At 39.8% G+C, this 21,809-nt stretch overlaps 1 protein-coding gene across 3 annotated transcripts; it reads left to right on the top strand.

Moving 5' to 3' along the window:
* The first annotated feature begins 2,381 nt into the window (after positions 1-2,381).
* Positions 2,382-8,810, top strand: Fst (follistatin). 3 transcript variants are annotated; one of them, XM_046456380.2, is made up of 6 exons: positions 2,382-2,533; positions 4,405-4,596; positions 5,013-5,231; positions 5,785-6,009; positions 6,680-6,910; positions 7,360-8,810. In XM_046456380.2, coding segments are annotated over exons 1-6 (954 nt in total). In that variant the 5' UTR covers positions 2,382-2,448; the 3' UTR covers positions 7,362-8,810. The 3 variants fall into 3 exon arrangements, with proteins under 3 accessions (XP_046312336.1, XP_046312334.1, XP_046312335.1); XM_046456378.2 differs by having other exon boundaries at positions 7,615-8,810; XM_046456379.2 differs by having other exon boundaries at positions 6,683-6,910; positions 7,615-8,810.
* Positions 8,811-21,809: the final 12,999 nt, after the last annotated feature.

Consider the following 21,809-nt stretch of genomic DNA (forward strand, 5'->3'; position numbering starts at 1 on the left):
ATAGGCACCATATCTATCTCTCTGAATAAAGAAGAAATAAATTCAACTTTGGAACTCTGCCATTAAGTGGCGGCTCCTGCAAAGGGGACAGTTTGCCATTAATTGTTAATGTCGTCTGCCATTAGAGGGCACTAAACAACTCTACATTAATGCATTGGAGGGAAGAGAAAAGGAGACGGGAAAAGAAAGAGGGGAGGGAGAAACGGGAGGGAGAGTATGGGCAGAGTCGGGGTAGAGGGAGGGAAAAGAGAAGAGGGGAAGGAGTAGGAAGAGATGTGGGAAGAACTGGAAGGATGGGAGGGGAAGAGAAGTGAGAGAGACAGAGAAACAGACCAAATGAATCTGGAAAGATTAAGAAGGATGTGGAGCCCCCAGAGCCGTCTGAAGTGAGCAAAAAGCCAGCCTCCCCCGGCCGCCCGCGCCCCTCCCCTCCCGTCCTCACGACGGTAATTATAAAGCGAAAAGCGGCGGCGAGGTCACCCGTTTTTACCAGCCTGCTGCACCGAATGCGCGCGGTGCAGGTGCGGCGGCCGCGGGGCTTTGTGATTCATGCCCACTTTCAAAGGGGGGCTTGGGCTCGTCTGAGAGGCACCCAAACAACTGTCTTCTAATATTAGCACGGCTGTATTTCGGGATCTATTATAGTCTGTCCAGACAGATCCCATTGTAATGGGATCTTTTATTAAAAGATTAGCACTATCTCCTGCAGTTGGTGGAAAAAAATCTGTTATCACTGAGTTATTTGCAGTTGTGGAGGGGGTGGGAGGGAGTTGATGGAAGATGGGGGGTGGGAGGGCGAGAGGAGGACTGGGGGAGGGTCTGGCAGGGGGAGGGGGCTGGGGGAAAGAGGGCCGGATTTGAAATCCGTAGGAGAACAAATCCCAGTGACCAGCGAATGTCCAAGAATTTTGTCTGCATACTTGCTGTCTGGTGTCGTTCGGGCTTCAGAAGAGAAAAGAATAGAAATTAAAAAGGCAGCTTTGGAATAAACAATATAGCATTTTCCGTGAAGTAATCGTTTTATATAAAAGGAAATATCGCCTCCTCAGTTTCATTCAGCGGTGCCAAAAATGTTATAAATGAGAGACCCGCCAACTTTCAGCGAAGAATGCCAGGCACTGTACTTAATAAACTGAGGCTACAGAAGTTCATTATCGATGTTGCAATCTTTTTTATTCAGCGAGGAGAGAGAGGGAGAGACAGAGGGAGCAGAGAGGGAGAGAGGGAGGGAGAGGGAGAGAGAGAGGGAGAGAGAGAGAGAGAGAGAGACGAGAAGGAGGAAGGAGACTGGGACGAGACCGAGACCCAGGACAGAAACTGGGGAGTCACGGAGCTGGGAAGGAGGGGGGCAGACCGCCTACGTCGGCGCCCCCACTCGGGGCTGCGACTCCAGACACGGCGAAGTGTAAGGGGAGAAAAGAAAGGGAGAGGGCGAGACTGTGACTGTGACGGGGGGAGGCCGGGTCTGAGGTGTTAAACATTTTTGTTTGATTCTGACTAGTGGAGAAAGAGGGCCGCGTCTCCGCAAGGGTGGAAGGTGTCAGGGCTGGGGTTCTCAGCAACAGCTCTGGACTTGGGGTGGCCGCAAAGTCTGCACGCACAGACCCAGACACAAAATTCGCCGGTCCCGCGCCCAGGCTGCGGGAGCCTGAAACTGCCGCGAGGCCCGCGCGTTTAGCCCTAACCCAGAGCGGGATGTTTCAGCAGCCCCGAGCTCTCCCGGCGTTTGCAAAGTCTTTCTGGAGCCGGGGAGCAGAGGGACAGCGGTGAGGGCACAAACTCCCGGGTTCCCCCGGCTCTGCCGGCCGCCTCCTTCAGCGCCCCCGCCGCGCCCGGCCCCCCCCCCAACACACACACACACACACACACACACACACACACACACACACACGCCACCCCGGGCGCGCCGGCGTTGCCTGCGAGCGGCGGCGTGCAGGACTGAAGTGGGTGTTCTTCCCCACTCCCCACCCCCGACGCGTCGCCCCCACCCCCCGCGCCGGTCGCCTTCCCCCCTCCCTCTCGCTCCTACGCAAATAAGAACTCCGCGATTCCCCTCCTGCTGCTTTGATTTCGAGCACCTCCGACAGATAATTGGGAAGGGTTTCCAGAGGTGGGAAATGTCACCTGATTCACACTGAACTTTTAAAAGCTCCCCACCCCCAAGGAGCCGCGTACACCCTCGCTCGCGGCCGCCCTCCCACAGCCCCACACACTGGGAGACCGCCCACCGCAAACCGCGGAGACCCCCGTCTAGATTTAAAGCGCGGCTGCGCCCGGCTTCTGACGTCCATTGAATCGCGCGGGCGGCCGGCGGCGAGCGCGGGGCTGCGCCGGGATCGCTGCGCCCTCCGCCGCTCGCCTCTGCGACGCGCGCCGCTTGCCCGAGCCACCCGCCGCCGCGCCCGCTCCCCGCGCCGCCGCGCTCCTCGCCCCGCGCCTGCCCCCAGGATGGTCCGCGCCAGGCACCAGCCCGGCGGGCTTTGCCTCCTGCTGCTGCTGCTCTGCCAGTTCATGGAGGACCGCAGCGCCCAGGGTGAGTGAGGGGGGGATGCGCCGGCTAGGCTGGGCAAAGGGCAGGGGATTCTACTTTTCTGTCGTCTCCACTTGGTCTGTTCAGAACAACGCTGCTCTTGGAAGATGTTGGACCAACTTAAGAGACTCCGGGATGGAGAGAAGTGAAAAAATTGAAGGAAATGACACTTTAGAGCTAGGAAAGGAGTTTGCAGCTCGATTATCCTTAAAAAGGGAAAGGGAATGAGCTAGAGTCTCTCAGTAGTTAAGTGTTAGATGCTCCAAGTTCTGGCCACGGTGATTTTAGATGTTATCTCTGGTGGTTGGCTCTGAAGAGAGGAATAAGCAAGCATCAGTAGCCTGGAGATTTCAATAGACCCATTTGCAATCTGACCTATCTTCCTCTCACATCTTTTGGTGACTTTTAAAAAATGACCTGGGGTGGCGAATAAGGAAGAAATACCAAATTTTCTTGCGTGGCTGGAGGACATGGTTTCAGAAACTTTGCCCAAACTTGGAAATGTGGGTGCTGAAAATTTTAGAGGGAAGTAGTTTTCTGCTTAGTGGATGCTCCTTCCTACCCCCTCCCCCAACCCCGAAAAAAAGGGCCAAATTATTACCCCGAAGTATTTTGAGTACTTTACAATTTTTTTCCCTTTTGCCTCATTGCTCTGTTAACTTTCTGTTCAATAGTGACCCCCTAACAACTGACTTAGATTTTGACATAAATTAAGAGGAAATTTCTGAAGTTTATCTTTTAAAACTTGACTTGTTTTATCTCAATTAGTCTTTGGAGAGAATTTTTAAAATAATGATAGTAGCAGCTTGCGGTCCAATTATTGTTAAAGTTGCATTGGTGATTCATGAAAAGTCATCCTGCCCAAATTATGAACATTGAAAAGAGGGAAGAGGGGAGAAACTATTTGCAAATATTTCTTGGTAGGTATGAGGTAGGTATATATAACCATGAAATGGTTTAGAAGCACCCACCCTTTAACGAGTTACTTTCCCAGCTTTAGAGTTCACATTTTGTGCGTTGTAAACTGCCATTCTGGGCACTGCCCCTCACCGTCTGTCCCGCACCGCTGTGGTCTGCCCGCCTTTCGGGTAGAGGTGCTGCCTTGGGTGCTGGGAAGGTGGGCGCCAGGGAAAGCAGCCCTTGGAGATTTCGAAAGATCGAAGCGGCTGCGGTCGGGTCTGACGGATTGCAAAACGGCCCGTCGGGCGGGCTGCGCCTCGCCTCGAGGCCGCTCAGGGCAGCTCCAGGCTGGGCCGGGTTGCTTTTTGCTTTCATTTTTCACAAATGCCTTTTCTTGATCTGTCCCTGCATGTCTCTGTCTCTGTTTCTTTCTTTCTCTTCTCTCTCTCTCCTCTCGTTCTCCTACTTTCTTAACCCCTGTCACAAATAATTCCCTTACCGCCTACATGAAACCAACATGTAAAAACATCCGTCGCATCCTGTTTTTGTCAGGTTCTTTTAATCTGCTCTTCCAGTCGCTGCAGGTTATGAAATGGGACGAATAAAAGTAAACAGTCTAGTAAAAGTCAATGCAAGCTGCACGTGTTGTGTCTGGGTCACTGGTAACTGACATTGATATGGCTAGGGCGCTCTGGCTTCTCCCTCTCGCCCTCCCTCCCCCTCGCCCACCTCCCACCTTGGTGAGCAGGGCTTCCTTTCACCCGGTTTCTCACCTCTCCACCCTCTTCAATTTATTTTCTGCTTTTCTCCCCCGTCTGTCTGTCTCTCTCTCTCCTCCACCCCCACCACACCCCCTCTCTCCACGCTTGCCCCCTCCCCATCTGCCTGGGGTCTTCTTTGCTCCCGTGATGGCAGACTCCCTCCCCTTATCCCATGGCTCACTCATTCACCTCCCCACCCCTGTTTCTTCACAGCTGGGAATTGCTGGCTTCGCCAAGCCAAGAATGGCCGTTGCCAGGTCCTGTACAAGACAGAACTGAGCAAGGAGGAGTGCTGCAGTACTGGTCGTCTTAGCACCTCATGGACAGAGGAGGATGTGAATGACAACACGCTCTTCAAGTGGATGATTTTCAATGGGGGTGCTCCTAACTGCATACCCTGTAAAGGTAGGGCTCTTCCTCCCCAACTTTCAAGCCCTCAGTAGAGGGCGTCTAACCCTCAGCTTCAGCACTAACTAGCTAGGGCTTGGGACTAGGAGAGCTTTGTTGGTGGACTCTCCCATTTGTCCCCCAGCTCTCATTAGCTGGGTCAAATCCAGCCTGTTACATGCTGTAGGCAAAACAAGGTCTGCAGAGGTCCCATGTGGTGGTAAAACCAGCCAACATGTGCTTTTTGAGATACAGGCTGGTCCAGATCCACAGTCCTCACCCCTTAACCCCCTCTGAGTCTTCTAGGAAAGGGCTTGATGGGCCCCTCCAGCACAACCAGGGTTGCAAGATTTCGCAAGGCTTGTGCAGCCCTCCTGGCTGACCTGGCCACTGCCTGACCCTGATTTCTAACTGTGCTTCTCTCCAACTCCTAGAAACATGTGAGAATGTGGACTGTGGACCCGGGAAAAAATGCCGAATGAACAAGAAGAACAAACCACGCTGCGTCTGCGCCCCAGATTGTTCCAATATCACCTGGAAGGGTCCAGTCTGTGGGCTGGATGGCAAAACCTACCGCAATGAATGTGCACTCCTCAAGGCCAGATGTAAAGAGCAGCCAGAACTGGAAGTTCAGTACCAGGGCAAATGTAAAAGTAGGTCCCACCCTTAAACAAGACCCCTACTCCCTTCAGTGTTCTACCTTAAGTTGACACTCTGGAAGACCCCTGTGGAATAGGATAACCATAGTGAGATCCTAATAATAGCAATAATGATAATAGTGATACCAAATAAAGGAGTCCTTTTCTTACTTCTAAAGGGTCATTAAGTTTGCTGAGGGAACCAACTGAGAGTCATATATGTCCTTTTGAAAACTACCAGGCTCCCAAAGTACCTTTTTGTATGTGAGGGGTGGGGTACTAGAGATTGAACTCAGGGGCATTCGACCACTGAGCCACATCCCTACCCCTGTTTTTGTATTTTATTAGAGACAGGGTCTCACTGAGTTGCTTAGCACCTCGCTAAATTGCTGAGGCTGGCTTTGAACTCGTGATCCTCCTGCTTCAGCCTCCTCAGCCCCCCAAAGTACCTTTTGAAAGCTGAGGCTTCTCTCTCATGATTTCCTTGATATTGCCAAATGCTTACTCCCTAAGGACTAGAAAGTACCTATTGAAATGTTTCCTTTTTTTTTTTTTTTTTTTTTTCCAGAGACCTGCCGGGATGTTTTCTGCCCAGGCAGCTCCACGTGTGTGGTGGACCAGACCAATAATGCCTACTGTGTGACATGTAACCGGATTTGCCCGGAGCCCACCTCCTCTGAGCAGTATCTCTGTGGGAATGATGGAGTAACCTACTCCAGTGCCTGCCACCTGAGAAAGGCCACCTGCCTCCTGGGCAGATCCATTGGATTAGCCTATGAGGGAAAGTGTATCAGTAGGTATTAAGGAAAGAAAAGAGATAATAGAGGATTGAAAAAGCTAGTTCTGTTATTAAAAATGTGGATTTAACCATTGAGTAGTCCATGACTTCCCCAAATGCATAGCTTCAGCAGAGCAAGCAACACTTCCCAGTTTGGGTAAACTGTTTTGACCACAGCATTCCTTGTGGAAACCATTGTCTTCTGGAAGCAATGACATATATATTCAAATGCCAGCAGGAAGCAGAAAACAATATTCCATCTTAGAAAACTTAGAACTACACAATCTTGCACATTTTTTGAAGTGCTAGACTTGCTAGAAGCAAAAAGTAATTATTTAACAGTTCCTAAAATCTGTTATCAGATTCCAGTAGTTGATGGAATTCTTGCTTTTCTAAAAGATCCCACTTGTAGGAAATAATCAGATGCATATTTAACTGTGAAATCCTGTTCCGAAAAATATTGTTTTCATGAACTTCAGTAGTAGTTCATGTGGGTGTAGTAGTTCATGGTGTGTGTGTCTTTGTGTGTATTTAATTATCAATCATTTTTGCATTACATATTCATTATTCCCATGAGTAAGTAATAAAATATAAATTATATGTTTATATTTATTAATAGGGAACTAGAAAAATAAAAGGGAAATGGGACAATCAGTTTACTCATCACAGATGTATTATATCCTAGAAGCAAAGTCCTGTGAAGATATCCAATGCAGTGGTGGAAAAAAATGTTTATGGGACTTCAAGGTTGGCAGAGGCCGGTGTTCCCTCTGTGATGAGCTGTGCCCTGACAGTAAGTCGGATGAGCCTGTCTGTGCCAGTGACAATGCCACCTATGCCAATGAATGTGCCATGAAGGAGGCTGCCTGCTCCTCAGGTGTGCTGCTAGAAGTTAAACACTCTGGATCTTGCAACTGTAAGTGCGATTTGTAACCTTGGTGCAATTTAAGGCATTCCCAGGCAAGCTCTAGGGAATGGACACTTGAAAAGCACGCAAACCTCCCCACATAAACCCATTTCTGTGTAAGTTAGGTAGCTGCTAAATTTCACCAACAATTCAATGATCCATAGAAAAAAATTCTCCGCAATGTTTCCTGGCTTTTAGAACTTACCTGATGATCATCAATTGCGTTGCTCTAAAAACTTGTTTCCAGTTGTTTGCCCCTAATTCTTTTTGCTGTAGTAGTATGCTTTGCTGTTTGCTTCATTAACACTTGAATCTAAACTAACTGCTTCAAAAGTTATGTTTTTCCCCCCCAACGACAGTTTTATATTATCACACAGGGGCCACTGCCTCTACTAACTCTGAATTAAGGACCCAAAGCAGTTATACATAGAACACGAGCGCTTTTTATCTAATTTCAGGAATCTGCCCGTAAAACCTGAGCCATTGATTCTTCAGAACTTTCTGCAGTTTTTGACTTCATAGATTTATGGTTTTTTTTAATTAAAGTTATTGCATAAAAGCAGATGCCAAAAAAAAAATCTCACTACAAGTCACATAAAAATGCAGCGTTGTAATATGGCTGTATCAGAGGGCTTTGAAAACATACACTGAGCTGCTTCTGCGCTGTTGTTGTCCATATTTAAACAACAGCTCCCCTGTATTCCCCCATCTAGCCATTTCGGAAGACACCGAGGAAGAGGAGGAAGATGAAGACCAGGACTACAGCTTTCCTATATCTTCCATTCTAGAGTGGTAAACCCTCCACCAGTGTTCAGTGTTGACATGCCTTTGGGCAAAAAACAAACAAAAACAAAAAAACAAAAAAAAAAAAAAAGAAAAAAGAAAATATATTGTCCATACTGTAAATAAGTGTATGCTTATTTATTTGGGGGGAAAAGTATACATTAAAGGACATTTGTCCTAAACTCTCTCCCAGGCCACCTTGTTACTCATTGGGCACGGAGAGGCGGTCATTGTGAGGTCTACTGGATGAGGCCCATAGTTGAGACTTGTAGACATTTATTTATACTGTGTCATGTTTTATAATTTATACATAAAATGTCTGGTTGACTGTACACCTTGTTTTTGAAGAAGTTTATCAGTGAAAGGAAGAGCAGTTGTTATTTATTGTGAGGTCTCTTGCCTGTAAAGTAAAAGCTTTTTTTTTTTCCCCCTTGTAAACCATTTGAGTCCATTCCTTACTATCCATTCACTCATCTGTCTCCCTTCATTTCACTGTTGTTAGATTCTTTTCCACTTTTAACAAACTTGCATGTCAGTTTCTGTCATGTTTATTTATTGGATTCTCTGCTGCCTGATCTGTACATACATGATCCCTCGGGTTTTGTTTACAAGGAATCTTGACTGACCAAAAGGCATTATAACTCTGACTCAAATACAGGTACAGAGGAAAGGCACCTTTAAGGAAATTCCTTCCTTCAGTTCTCTTGTTCCTATGAAGACTTTTATAAGTGGGTGAGAGCAATGTTAGACTTCTAACATCCTTTTAAGATGTTACAGATCCAAAGAAATGGAGTGATATGGGTGTCTAAAGGAAGGTGAAGGCTACACATTCAACCTTTTAGGTGTTTCCTTTATGCTAGTCGACTGTACCTTTTAAATTAGTTTTTTCAGCCAATGTGTCACTGAAAGTCCTATCAAAGCTTTATCAGTTCAAGTTTCTTGCTTTTCATAATACTTTTTTCTGATGCAATTTTATATTTTCAAACATGGCAAGTTAAATATAAATTCATTTAAATATATAGTTTTGTACTTTTCTACCATGTAAATGTGCAATGTATATAAAAGTTATAATGTGTATTTGTAAATAAATGATGAGTGAAAAAATAAAAAAATTTTAAAAAGCCAATGGTCTCAATTCCTGTTGATTCAAAAGAAGATATTTGGGCTTCTAAGTAAAAATGTATGTGAAGCATTTGCTATGGGATATGGTTATCATTGGAATTAAGTGGCCAAGGTAATTGAGTCTCCAAAATGAGGTAGTTACAAATCACTTAAGTAGACCTAGAAAGATAAAGGGATCTAAGGTCCCACAACCCTTTTGCAAGAGTAACATATATGTGGGGCTGGGCTTATGGCTCAGCGGTAGAGTGCTCACCTCACATGTGCGAGACCCTGGGTTCGATCCTCAGCACCACATAAAAATAAATAGATAAACAAGTGAAATAAAGGTGTTGTGTCCAAGTATAAAAAAAATATGTATATATATATAAAGAGTAACATATATGTGTCCCCAGACACAGAAGAAAGACACTATCAATGTGGGTCCTCCCTATACCATACCTAACGTTTCCATTTGAAAATACCATCTTAACTGCTTGGTGCCACAGCCAGGAGTTCCCAATATATACCATGGTCCTTAACTAAATAAAATAGCCCACGGATCTTTACAAAGAAACATCACAAGGAAAAGTAAAAACAGGTCAACAATATTTAACAAGCACCTTCTTGAAATCAATTGCAGAAATGGGTGTTATAGTATTGGAATTCTAGAGACTGGGTGAGATGAGGATGAGTGAAGGTGGATTTCTACAAACTAGTTAATCTTCATGAAGATTAAATAATGACATGCAAAGTAGAGGAAAGGCTGTCAATATTTTGCAGTTTATGTTATACATTACTAAAGCCTTGCAATGGCATTTAGGGCATTAATCAGGGGTCATTTAATACATGGCAATATATAGGAATACATAAGTAGATAATCAACACAAGTTTCCAAGTTGTTGTGTGCTACTTACTCAAAGCCTAAATATATTAAAACAGCAAAGTGCAAGATGAAAAGAAGTGAGGAATAGAATTGGGAAGGAAAAAGCAAAGAGTCAATGTTACCAACACTGCTAAACAAATATTCTTACTTGAGTAATGCTAAAAATTATTACCAAAGTTCAATAGCTCTCAACTATGGCCACCAAGTGAGAGATTTAGTGGAGGAGGAGGAAGCTCTTTGGTAGCCAGAGTTTATTTAAATGATTAGGAGCCTGTAGGGTTTTAGCCCTGAGTTCCAAGAAAAAAGAGGAAGGAAGTGCAGAGAACAAACAGGTTGCATTAACCACAAGAAGAGTTGTATCTTCTCCAGCATGAAGGAGCTACCTGTTTGCCATTGAGGCTCTCAGGAAAGAAAGCAGGGCAGGCAGATGTGCTTCACAACCCTTCCTGGAATTGATTTGTTGCTTGATCTTGAGATGCTACACATGCTTTGAAATTGCCATCATTGATCAGAGTAAAAACATCAAATTTAATAGGCATAGATATGTGTCTTGGCAAGCAGGAGTGAAAAAAATCAACAGCTTTCCTTTTAAACAACACCCAGATTATTTCTTTAAAATTTTATTCTGTATTTGTCAGCATCAATCATTCCTCCTAAACACTAATATCTCATTTTCCTTCTTGGAGTTTCATACTTGTGTAGTAGTCTTATTAGTAGTACCAAAATGTGTGTGTATGTGTGTCTATATGGTAAGTCTTTCCATATGCTAGACAAATGGCATATCATTGAGGTATCTTCTCAACCCTTTAAGACATTTCAAATTAAAATTAATATCATTAGGTGATTTGATTGCTAGAACCTAAACTATGTTTCAAAAGGTCAAATTCACTTAGTATATAATGTACTTAACATAAGTAGTTATTACTCACTAGTTTTTAGTCACTAGTTTTTATTAATATGACTCATATTAATCATTATTGGAAACTGTAAAATATAAAATGATAATGAAAAATCAATCAGAAGTCTAATTTTCATCAGATGTGACCTATATTAAGATGTATACTATATCAGACATGGTTCCTCAAGTATGGCAAAAATATAACTTGGCAAAATTAAATGCACCCTCATATGGGACACCAAAATGACTCTAGACTAAATTATTTTACCTATGCTATGAATAAAAATATCGGGCCAATTAGCAAAATCAGGATACCATCCAAAGATTAAAGTATTGCATCAATGTAAAATTTGCTGAAATTGATTACTGTAGTATAGCTAGATAAAAGAATATACCTAAGCCTGCTACTATGGTACATGCCTGTAATCCCAGCTATTTAAGAGGCTGAGGCAGAAGGATCACATGCTCAAGGCCAAGTTGGGCAATTTAGCAAGACCCTGTCTCAAAATAAAAAAATTAAAAATACTGGAAATATAGCTCAGTGAGAGCCCCTCTGGGTACCAAAAAACAAAAACAAAAAAAGAATAGTCTTAGAGTCAGGAAATACCCACTGAAGTGTTTAGGAAAAAAGGTCAAAATGTTTATAATTTATTTTTTAATGATTTTTTAAAATCACATTATCACATTTGCGAGTGTAATATATTCGAAGAGAGTAAAAAATGACACATGTTAACAATAAGGGTATCAGAGTAAAAGATCTATGGGTTTTTTTTAATACTATTTTTTTTGCAACTTTACTGTAAGCTTGAAAACATGTACAAAATAAAAAGTTAAAATTTTTAAAAGTTGACTTCAAGAAGAGGTACACAGCACACTGAGTGCTCCTCTTCATTTTCTAGGGAAGTGAGTGAAAAACCATGTCACACGACCAAAAGACTGGGAAATAATTCCAATTATTCCAATAATTCAGCAAATCTACTCAATGAATCAAAATTGGAGTTGAGAGAATTCCTGACAACTAAACCATACCCAAACTGAGAAACAGTCTTTTCCTTTCTGTAACCATCATAAAATTAAGAGTGATTAAGACCCTCCAAATACTCAACACCCCTATTCTCCCTACAACTTGCCATATATTTTTTGACAAGTCATTTAATATCTCTGTGCCTCAGTTCCTCTTCGGTGTAATCAGACTAATGGAAGTGCCTCCCTCATAAAGATGTCTTGAGAATTAAGAGATAAGGCATGTAAAGTGTTTATTTAAAAGCCTGGCACATAGAAAAGTCATTATTGTAATAATTGTTATTAAAGAAAAAAAAAAGTGGTATTGTCACCAGACAAGAGATGATATTGGAAAATGGTTCGAGGAGTTGCTGGAGTGGGGAGACTCAACTCAGGACAAGTGGGGTGCTTGGTGTGAAATAGAAAAGAATTTCAGTTTGCTCCAGTCAGAAACAAATAGAGATTTATTTAGGAAAGCAGATATTCATTCTTCTTCCAAAACAAACTTGGTGAGGGTTGAGGATGGGACGGTATATAGGGATGACATCAATCTGATGGTCATAGGATGGTTTATGATGGTCTAGTCATTCTCAGGATTCTTAGGGTTATGTGATTAATTTTCATTATCTGATCAGTTGATAATACTAGAAAGGCCCCTCAATTATAATTTTCTTAAAATATCATACCTCTTTTTGTTTATTCTGCTTATTGGTAGGCAATTAACACTACACAAATTTTCACAAGTATATGAACTTACAGTAAATCTAAGAATTATAGATTTCCCAGAAATTTGGGAGTGACGAGCAGAGGAGAAGAACAAATCTGGAGAATGACATGACTGGAAAAGTATGAGGGACTTTAAATTAAAATTATATTTCCTCATCCTTCCTTTATGTCTCCTTTCTACCTACCTATTCCTTTTATTTCTTCTATTCTATCTTAATCGCCCTTAGGAACTGTAAAATATAAAATGATAATGAAAAATCAATCAGAAGTCTAATTTTCATCAGATGTGACCTATATTAGGATTTTTGCACACTATATCAGACATGGTTGAGAGAATTCATCAACCAAATTCTACCTTGAAAGTGCAATTAATGGGCAATTATACCAACTGAAACCAGAAATAGGAGTGTAAACCATTTTTAAGTGGAAGATAAATATAATTTTAAGGTATTTTGATCATATTAATATTTAACAAAACTTCACAAAGTTCTAGGCATTACAAGAAACGAGTATAATTCAAAGAAACAGGTTTGGACATATTATTTCTCTTGGAAATTTTTTAAAAATTCACTCAGCCATCAACATATCCAAAGCTACAAACCCAGAGGCACTTAACCACTGAGCCCACATCCCCAGTCCTTTTTATTTTTTTTGTTTTGAGAGAGGGTCTCACTAAGTTGCTTAGGCCCTTGCTAAATTGCTGAGGCTGACTTTGAACTGCCTCAGCCTCCTGAGCCATTGGGATTACAGACATCTGCCACCACACTGGGCCAAAATGTGCCTTTGTTCTTTCATTCATATAGCCAACAAAATTCCTGGTAGTAAGATAAATTACATCATTCTTCTTTAATTTTTATACAATTTCCTACATGAGGACTATAGATCCCTAAAGATAGCAAGAGAATAAATTATTTGCAAATATCAAAAATCTTAATATAAATTGTATAATTATCAGATATTAAAAGATTAACATGTTATTTAATTAATACACTCATTTTTTTTTTTTTTTTTTTTGCAGGGCTAGTGGCACACACCTTTAGTACCAGAGAAAAATCTTATATGGTGAAATTGACAGGAAAAAAATTCTTTCATTGAAAGAAAATCACAATCTCCCCTGAAATGCTCAATAACAAACCCTATTTTAAAACATTCTTGCCAGGCATGGTGGCAAACTCCTGAAATTCCAGCTACTCAAGAAGCTGAGGCAGGAGTTCAAGTTCAAGACCAGTCTCGGCAACTTAGTGAGATCCTATCCCAAAATAAAAAATAAAACAGCGAGGGAGGTAACTCAGTAGTAGAATACCTCTGGATTCAATCCCCAGAACTGAAAAAACAAACAAACAAAACAAGTTTCATTTATCAAAGAAGATTTTTCGAAACCTGGTCCTAAGATTGACACATTTCTGTTCTTCCCATTCCATTTTCCATTCAGAGCACCACACAATCCTTCTTCAGCCAAAAGTTGTCATGTAAATAGACTCCAGGCATGCTTGACCCATGTAGTCAGCAGACCTGCCCAGACATGTCCAAATCCCAGCTTCTGTTTTGCTGGAATCCCCCCATGAGTACTGGATGGTCCCTGGGGTTTGCCGTCCTTGGACCTCAGATATCTTGGCTGGTGCCATCAAGATTCCTGTGGCAGAGTTCTTCAGACACTTAAAAACATATTCTCTGGATTAGACCAAATGTAGTCCTGGCAGAGCTATAATTTGTCATTTTTCTATTTTAAGAATATGGCCAAGGAACCAACTGGCAGTGCTGGGAGCCAGATATACTCCCACCAAACATCTCTTGTATTCTTTCCCTGAGGACTCAGGACTCTGGCTGCAGAGTGAATATGAGTCTTTCTCAAGAATATTGGCCCTAGCAAGAAGTTAGAGGCAAAGGTCACAATCCCAGTGAGGAAGAGGGGGCTCTACATTGATTACAGTTTAAACATTTTTTTTTTGATAGATTTCTATCTTTTGCAGCACCAAAAAAGAAAGTCAATGGGATGATTTCATGGTCATGGTATACAGCCCATAAGTAGTTAGTAACAGCAGCAAAAGACCAAGATAAAGACAAATCTCTAGTTTCTCGAGATTGCTGTGGATTTAAGGCTCAACTACAGCAGGTAACAGAAGAATTGGATTTCTCAAAAGGCAGTGTACCCGGAATTCCTAAGGTAAATTCTTCCACAGGATCAGTGCCCCCAGAGAAGTCATCAAAATGGGCTTAAAACAATTTATTCATTGGGCATGTAGTTTTTTAAATTCCCAAGTATAAACAATGCTGCCCAGGTATAGTGTCTAGACCAGCAGCACAAGTATGGCCTGGGAACATGGTAGAAATTTATGTTCTTGAGCATTACCTCCAAACCCCTAGAACAAATTCACTGAAGGCAGGGTCCAAGTACCTGTGTTAAAACTCCTCTCAAGGCAAAATTTGAGAACTACTTCTCTAGAAGTAGTTTCAAAGCCTGATGTTCCAATTGTAGCCATGGATTCATTCCCCTGGAGAATTCCTGGTAGAGCTCCAGAGGAGACTAATCTCAAGCGATGCATTTCATGTACATCTCTATTCCATTCCCCCTCTGGTATTTCCAAACCCCTTCTATTCTCCTCAAGCTATATATCTACTCCCACTTCCCTCTATCTCAGGGAACCTCAGATCATCTACCAAACTAGAAATGAAATAACTTGTCTTCCTCCACCACCATCATTAACCATAGTTTGCCCACTATTTCTCATTTCCTTCCATCCAATCACAGAGAATCTTATTTTCATATCTGTGTTCAACCACATCCCTCCTTTTCCAGAAGTTCTCTTCATTAGCAGCTTTTCCTCTATTGATTTTAAATTCATTCTCCATAGAGGTTTTATTCATTGAGCGTGTGTGTGTGTGTGTGTGTGTGTATTTTAAATAACATCATAGAAAAATAATATAATCAGTAAAGTTTACCTAATTCAATTCAAAGCATATATGTATATATGCACTTCAGTCTTGGCTAGACCTTTTTAAAAAAAAAATCCTCTTATATCTCACTGCGGATGAAACCTTTGGAATAGTCTCCACTCTCCATCTCCGCCATCTCACCTCTCTCGCATTCTTCAGTCCATGGCAATTTGATCTTTTCTCCTACTGCTCTTCTGAAGAAGTTTGACAAAGGTCACCAATGATTCCCAAGACACCCAGTATCTGACTTGAATTTTATCTGATTGCACAAACCTGAAAATATTTGAATTGATTTATAACATTTAAAAATTAGAAAAATATCAGCCAACAAGTCTAGATTCTACTTTCTCTTGAAAAAAAATCTGAAAACAAGACATCACTGAGCCTATGATGCCACACAGGCACAATTGCCAGAAGCTAAGCAGATAGCAGCTCTCCTTCAGATGGAATAAACTCTCCCTAGTTCACTGTACTTGTCGTTCTCCCCTTGTTCTTCAGCTGATTTGCTTCATTCATCCACATTACCTGACTGCCCTGTGTAGGATAAGAGTTCCACTCTTCACTCTCTTGCTTTTCAATCTGCACAGTCTCCTGTATATTTCTCAATATTCCAGTCTCTTCAAGGTTTTAACTACAATCCATATGCTCATGAATGTAGATCTCTGTGACCAACTCTAATATTTGATTGAATGTCACATCACACCTCCTCTTCTATAACCAGGAAACTGCATCTTACAACAGATCCACAGAACCTACTGCCCCTGCTGAAAGGAAGGATGCCCCTTACCTTCTTGTTTTCTCACATAGATTTCTTCCAAATCAAAATTATAGAAGTACATCTGATTGGTGAAAAGCTGGGAAATGCTGAGTTCTAAGTTGGGAAGATAGAATTCAGCAGAGAGAATATAGGATTGTACAGAGTATGTCCCAAAGATCTTAGCAACCACATGACAGGTCCACACAACTAGATAATCCAAATAAAAGATAGGTGTAAAGTGGTTATAAGTAGAACTGAAAATGGCTGCAGCCAAAGGAAGATTATAGAATTCTTCAACATCAGCAAAATTCGTGAGTATTTTCTCAGAAGTGCTCAAGAATTGGGAAACTGTTTCAAATCTACTCCAAGTCAAAGGCTCCCTCTAACAAGATGGCAGCCTCCTGCATTATTTCAACACAATTCAGAGGCAAATGGAGGAATCCAGAGAAATAGAGTAGAGAATGGCAGGAAAACAGAGAAAGAAAAAAATTCCCAAATATGAACCATGGGCAATGAGCATTTTGCAGAATGTTGTACAAATGAAAGTTTCCTGAACTCCAGCCTCAAATGAATCAGTACAGGAGCTAGTGTTTACAAATACATCATTTCAGAGTCTGAACTTAACCTCAAGCAAAGGCTGGTAGAAAACTCAGCATTCTTGGATGATAATAATAAGGACCCTTAATAGGGAAAGTCAGATCTCCAACGCCAATGACATATGCCAGAGATCTACTTGGTAAAAGAAAAAAAGGACCAGATTAGGATGAATATTTTTCCTTCATCAATAGCTAGGGTTGGAGGTAATTAATACAGAATAACATAGCATTGTTGGAGTTATTTTGTTTGATTGGCTGATTGATTATTTAATCTGTTCAAAACTTTCCTGAAGTGATTTATATTTTATGGGCCAAAATTACACCTAAACAAAAATCCACTGATATTGTTATTTATATTTTATCAAAGTACTTGGGGAATCAATTATTATTCTTTCAATGAACTCAGTATTAAATTTATGCAAAGTTTTAATCATCAGAGAGGAGGCAAATAAAAACAAATTTATGTCAATATGTAGTAAGTCAATATAAAATTGAGAATTTATCAGAGAAAGATTATACTTTTAACAATTTGCCCCAAAGTCCAGAATTAACAAATATAAAAAGACAAAAAAGATTAGTGGCTCCCAGGGACTAAGGGAATGGGGGAGAAATGGTGAGTAATTGCTAATTATTTTTAGGATAGTGAATATGTTCTAAAATTGATGGTAATGTTAGTTCCAACTCTGTGAATGTAAAAAACATTGAGTTATAGACTTTAAATGGATGGAATGTGTGGTATGTACATTATAGCTCCATAATTTTGTTATTTAAAGAAATTATGTGGGGAGGGAAAGAGAAGGTACTGGAGAACAACATTGATAAAATCATGTTATGTGACAATATGAACATGGCATAATGAATCCCCTATTTTGTATAATTATAATCAATAAAATTGAACAGACAGTTTAAATGAAAGAAATTTAGTTTCACTTAATTTTAAATTTTTGTCTTACCTTTACAAAAAAAATTTATAAAAGACGGAATATTTACATTTTAATACATTCTGATTGTATACCCATATTTACTTTAGATCTGTATATCCTTAAATATCAATTTTGATGGTGGTAAATATAAACTAACTATTAAAATTATAGCTCTAAAATAGTTTTTTCATCTTCACTAAAAAAATAAATCATTTCATAGGTTAAAAATATATCCTGCCTTATTCCAGTTTTATTAACTGAAATAACTGCACTATTACCACAGAGATGGTAGAAAAAGGTGTCAGAATTATAAAGAAAAATGACTTGCTTTACCAATATGTACTTTCTAGCATCACTAAACTTCACAAACTAAACTTATCAAATTAAAATGATAAATTTCCTGTTCTTATCACATATTACTTTTGTACTAAAATCTTTTGCCATTATATTAAAATAACCACCAAATCCATAGGAAGATTTCATACCAAAGGAGAGAATAAGTTTGGTATCACCTGTCTATTAACAGTCTTGAGGCAATTCATTAGGTTATTAAATGTTTTTGTGTGCTGCCAATTTCTGTCATCACAAACATTAATTTTACCCCTATTCAGTACAAAGTGATGCTGGGAAAGAGAATTATTAGTAAAAACATTTTATAGTAATATTTTAGATTTTCTTGTCATACTTTATCTTGGATATGAAAAGTTTGCAACTTTTTTGCAAATATATTTATACTCACTCATTCTTTCTGGTAAGAGCAAATTACTCCTTCTTTAAGAAGAATTTTCACACCTACAATAAATATGTGTTATTTCCCCACTTAGAAACCATCTGAATGTTAATTTTTCTGTAACTAATTTGTTTTCACAAACTACAGTTTTAAACGTGTAGCTTTCCTTTTCAGAATGTCAAAGGAGGAAAGAGTTAACTTTTTCTCCTCACCAGGATCTTTCACAATACCCTCTAACCTTACTCAGATTCTTAAAGTCAGAAGTACACTTTTATCTTTTTTTGATTTTAATTTGCTAATTTAATTTCTCTAGGGGGAAAACTTGAGAATTTATGCAAGCACTTTGTTGTCTATCTAAAATATTAATCATGTCTCAAGATATGATATGCAGCATACTGCAGCAATGATGCACATGCATATAGAATGAGCAGACATCCAGAGAGAATCTTTCCTTACAGTTGCACCTCAGTTAACATACGGCTTCCACAATCATCCAAAATCAGTGGGGTTTAGACAGACTAAAGTTTCTAGCAGCTTCCCTGACAGAACAACAGAAATATCCACCTTGGTATTTGCCCATTTGCACTTCCATTTCCCACCCATTCTCCAGCCCTCTCTCTTCTGCTCTGTGCCCTGGAATGTAAAGTCCTAAAGATGAAATCTCCATGGACACTGGTTTCCATCTAGATTTGGCAGACAACTGAGAAGTAAGCAGATGATGGGGTGGGATGTGGGGTATTTATTCCTTCCTCCCTCTCCATTTTAGCATTAACAGCTGCTTTCCTCCATGACCAAACAGGAGAAGCAGGGTGTCCACATCTACATTTTTCTAGCTCTCTTGAGTTCTAGAAACATTGCTGTATGCCCCCTCCAACCTCACCTACACCTCTCTAAGTAGTCCAGTCATAAGCATGAGTTCATTTGAGACATCTATGACTTTCTAGTCAGACCCAATTTTAAGTTGATGGATCCTGAATTCATATAGGAAAAAGAAGAGAGAAAACACCCTGGGAATAGTTCTCTATCACACATAGTCAGGTATGACTGCTTTTCATTTGACTAATCTCCTACCATTCAAAAAACACTGCTTTTGCCTGGTGGAATAACAAATGCCTGTCTGTAATTCTAGCTACTTTGGAAGCTGAGGTAAGAGGATTGCAAGTTCAAGGCTAGTGTCAGCAACTTAGCAAGATCCTGTCTCAAAATAAAATTAAAAAGGGCTGGGGATGTGGCTCAGTGGTAGAGTACTTGTTTGACATGTATGAGATCTCAGGTTCAATCCCTAGTACCACCAAAAAAGAAAGAAAAGAATACAAAATGTGGTGTATATGTATGAGAGAATATTAATCAGCTCTAAAAAAAAATGGATAAAGTTTTGTCATTTGTGACAGTGCAGATGATCCTAGAGTGTGTTATCTTAACTGAAATTAATCAGAGAAAGACAATACCACATTTTTGCTTACATATAGAAGCTAAAAGGTAGATCTCACAGAAAGAGATAGAATAGTGGTTGTGAGAGGGTGGTAAATTGGAGGGAAGATAGAGGACTGTTAATGCATACAGGGTGTAGTTATATAGGAGGAATAAATTTTCTAACATTCCCTAGAAAGGTTTCTATAGAATGACAACAATTAGTAACAGTGAGCTATCTATGCAATTTATACATCTTTTTTAAAAAAATGTGTATGTACTTTAAGTACATACACATGTTGTCAGTCTAAGGCTGACAACAATTAATTGTTTTTTGTTTGTTTGTTTGTTTGTTTTTAGGTACAGAAGGCCACTTTACCACTGAGCTACACCCCTAACCCCCTCCCTCTTTTTTCCATATGAGGTCTCACTATATTTTCCAGACTGGCTGCACATTTTTGATCCTTCTGCCTCAGCCTGTGAAGCTGGAATCATAGGCATGTACCACTTAGCCTGGCTAATTGATTGCATATTTCAAAAGGGCTAATAGAGAGGATTCTGAATGTTCCCAACACAAATAAATCATGAAGGTTTGAAGTGATACACAAGCCAATTACCTTGATCTGATCAAGATATATGAAAGTATACTTGTATTGAAATGTCATACTATATACCATAAATGTGTATTATGTGTCAATTCAAAACAAAAATTAATAATAATAAAAACACTTATTTTGCTACACTGCTTCTATATGTGCACTCATTTTTTTTTACCTAATTTAGAGGGTACAGAAGTTTCTCAAACCAAAAATAGGCAGCAAAGATAGACAGCTTTTACTAAAAATCAAAACAGCATTTCATAGGTCTCCTCCATCATTACATTGGCACACTCTATTTCAGGGTGAAAGTAATCTGCTCCACCACTTTATGTTCAGTCCTGCCTCCAGGGCTCTGGGACCAATTTATTTTTCAGTTGTGTTTTTAGTAATGAACCTGTTACTGTAAGCACTGTTTTATTTCCTTACACAGCTGAGGAAAAAACTCTGGATTCCACTCTCCATTTTAGAATTAACAAGGGAACTTATAGTGCTTATATAATAGGGAAGATAATAATAATAATAATGAAATCAGTAAGATCATAGTCAATGTGTTATCACAAAATTGATCAATAAATTAAAATTGCTATGGCAAACATTTATTACTTTAAGTACATACACATGTAATTTTAACAAATATTCTTACACATACAATTTCTTAGAGTAAGTCTATTTAAACATGTTTTGAGATTAGCAGAGCCTTAAGTTTATAGGTTATAATAATTTAAAAAAAAACAAAAACAAAAATAGTTGAACAAACTCCTATTTTTAGATCCTACATATCATAGAAAACCTCCTGATCTTAAGAAACATTTATAAGGAACTATAATTGTGTTCACAAGAAACAAAAATTGTGTAGTTTGGAGTAGAACAATTTTGCTTCTCCTCCTACCCTGGCTGAGAGTTATTAGTACATTGTGTTCTTAAAACCATCAAATATAAGCACTTATTTAAAAGGAAAAAGAGGCCCATTGGTTTGATTTGAATAGAGAATGATGCACATGGTTATGACATTGAAAAGGAAGAAAATATTCCTAGGGAAAGTATGCTTCTCTCTCACCCCTATGCCCTGGCTACAAAGTTTTCCTCCCCAGAAGGAACTAATGTTATCAGTTTCTTGTATATTTTGCAAGAATATTTAGTTTTTTTTTATAAGCAAGCAGGTATCTGTGTTTTTGTTTTGTTTTACATAAATGGTAGCATACTAGAAATTCTATTGTGTAGTTTGCATTTTCCACTCTTTATATCTTAGATATTATCCCACATGAGGATAGAGTTAGCTCATTTTTTTTAAAGATGCATAAATTGCATAGATATCTCATAGTTTAGTCTATTTATAAAAATGTAAACTGTTTCCAGTATTTTGATATTATATACAATGATGTCCCAAATACATTAAATTATGTATATTCTAATACACATATGTATATGGATATCTACATATTATAATTAATTTCTACAATTATAATTTCTGAGTCAAAGAATAGGTGTGATCTAAATTTTGACAGTGGAAATTTATGTCAGAGATTTAATCAATGACAAAACATAGATTGATGGCAGGAAAATTTA

The sequence above is a fragment of the Marmota monax genome, unplaced genomic scaffold (genome assembly GCF_021218885.2).
Source record: "Marmota monax isolate L192 unplaced genomic scaffold, Marmota_monax_Labrador192_F-V1.1 WCK01_AAM20220418_F8-fsc00037, whole genome shotgun sequence".
NCBI classification, from domain to species: Eukaryota; Metazoa; Chordata; class Mammalia; order Rodentia; family Sciuridae; genus Marmota; species Marmota monax.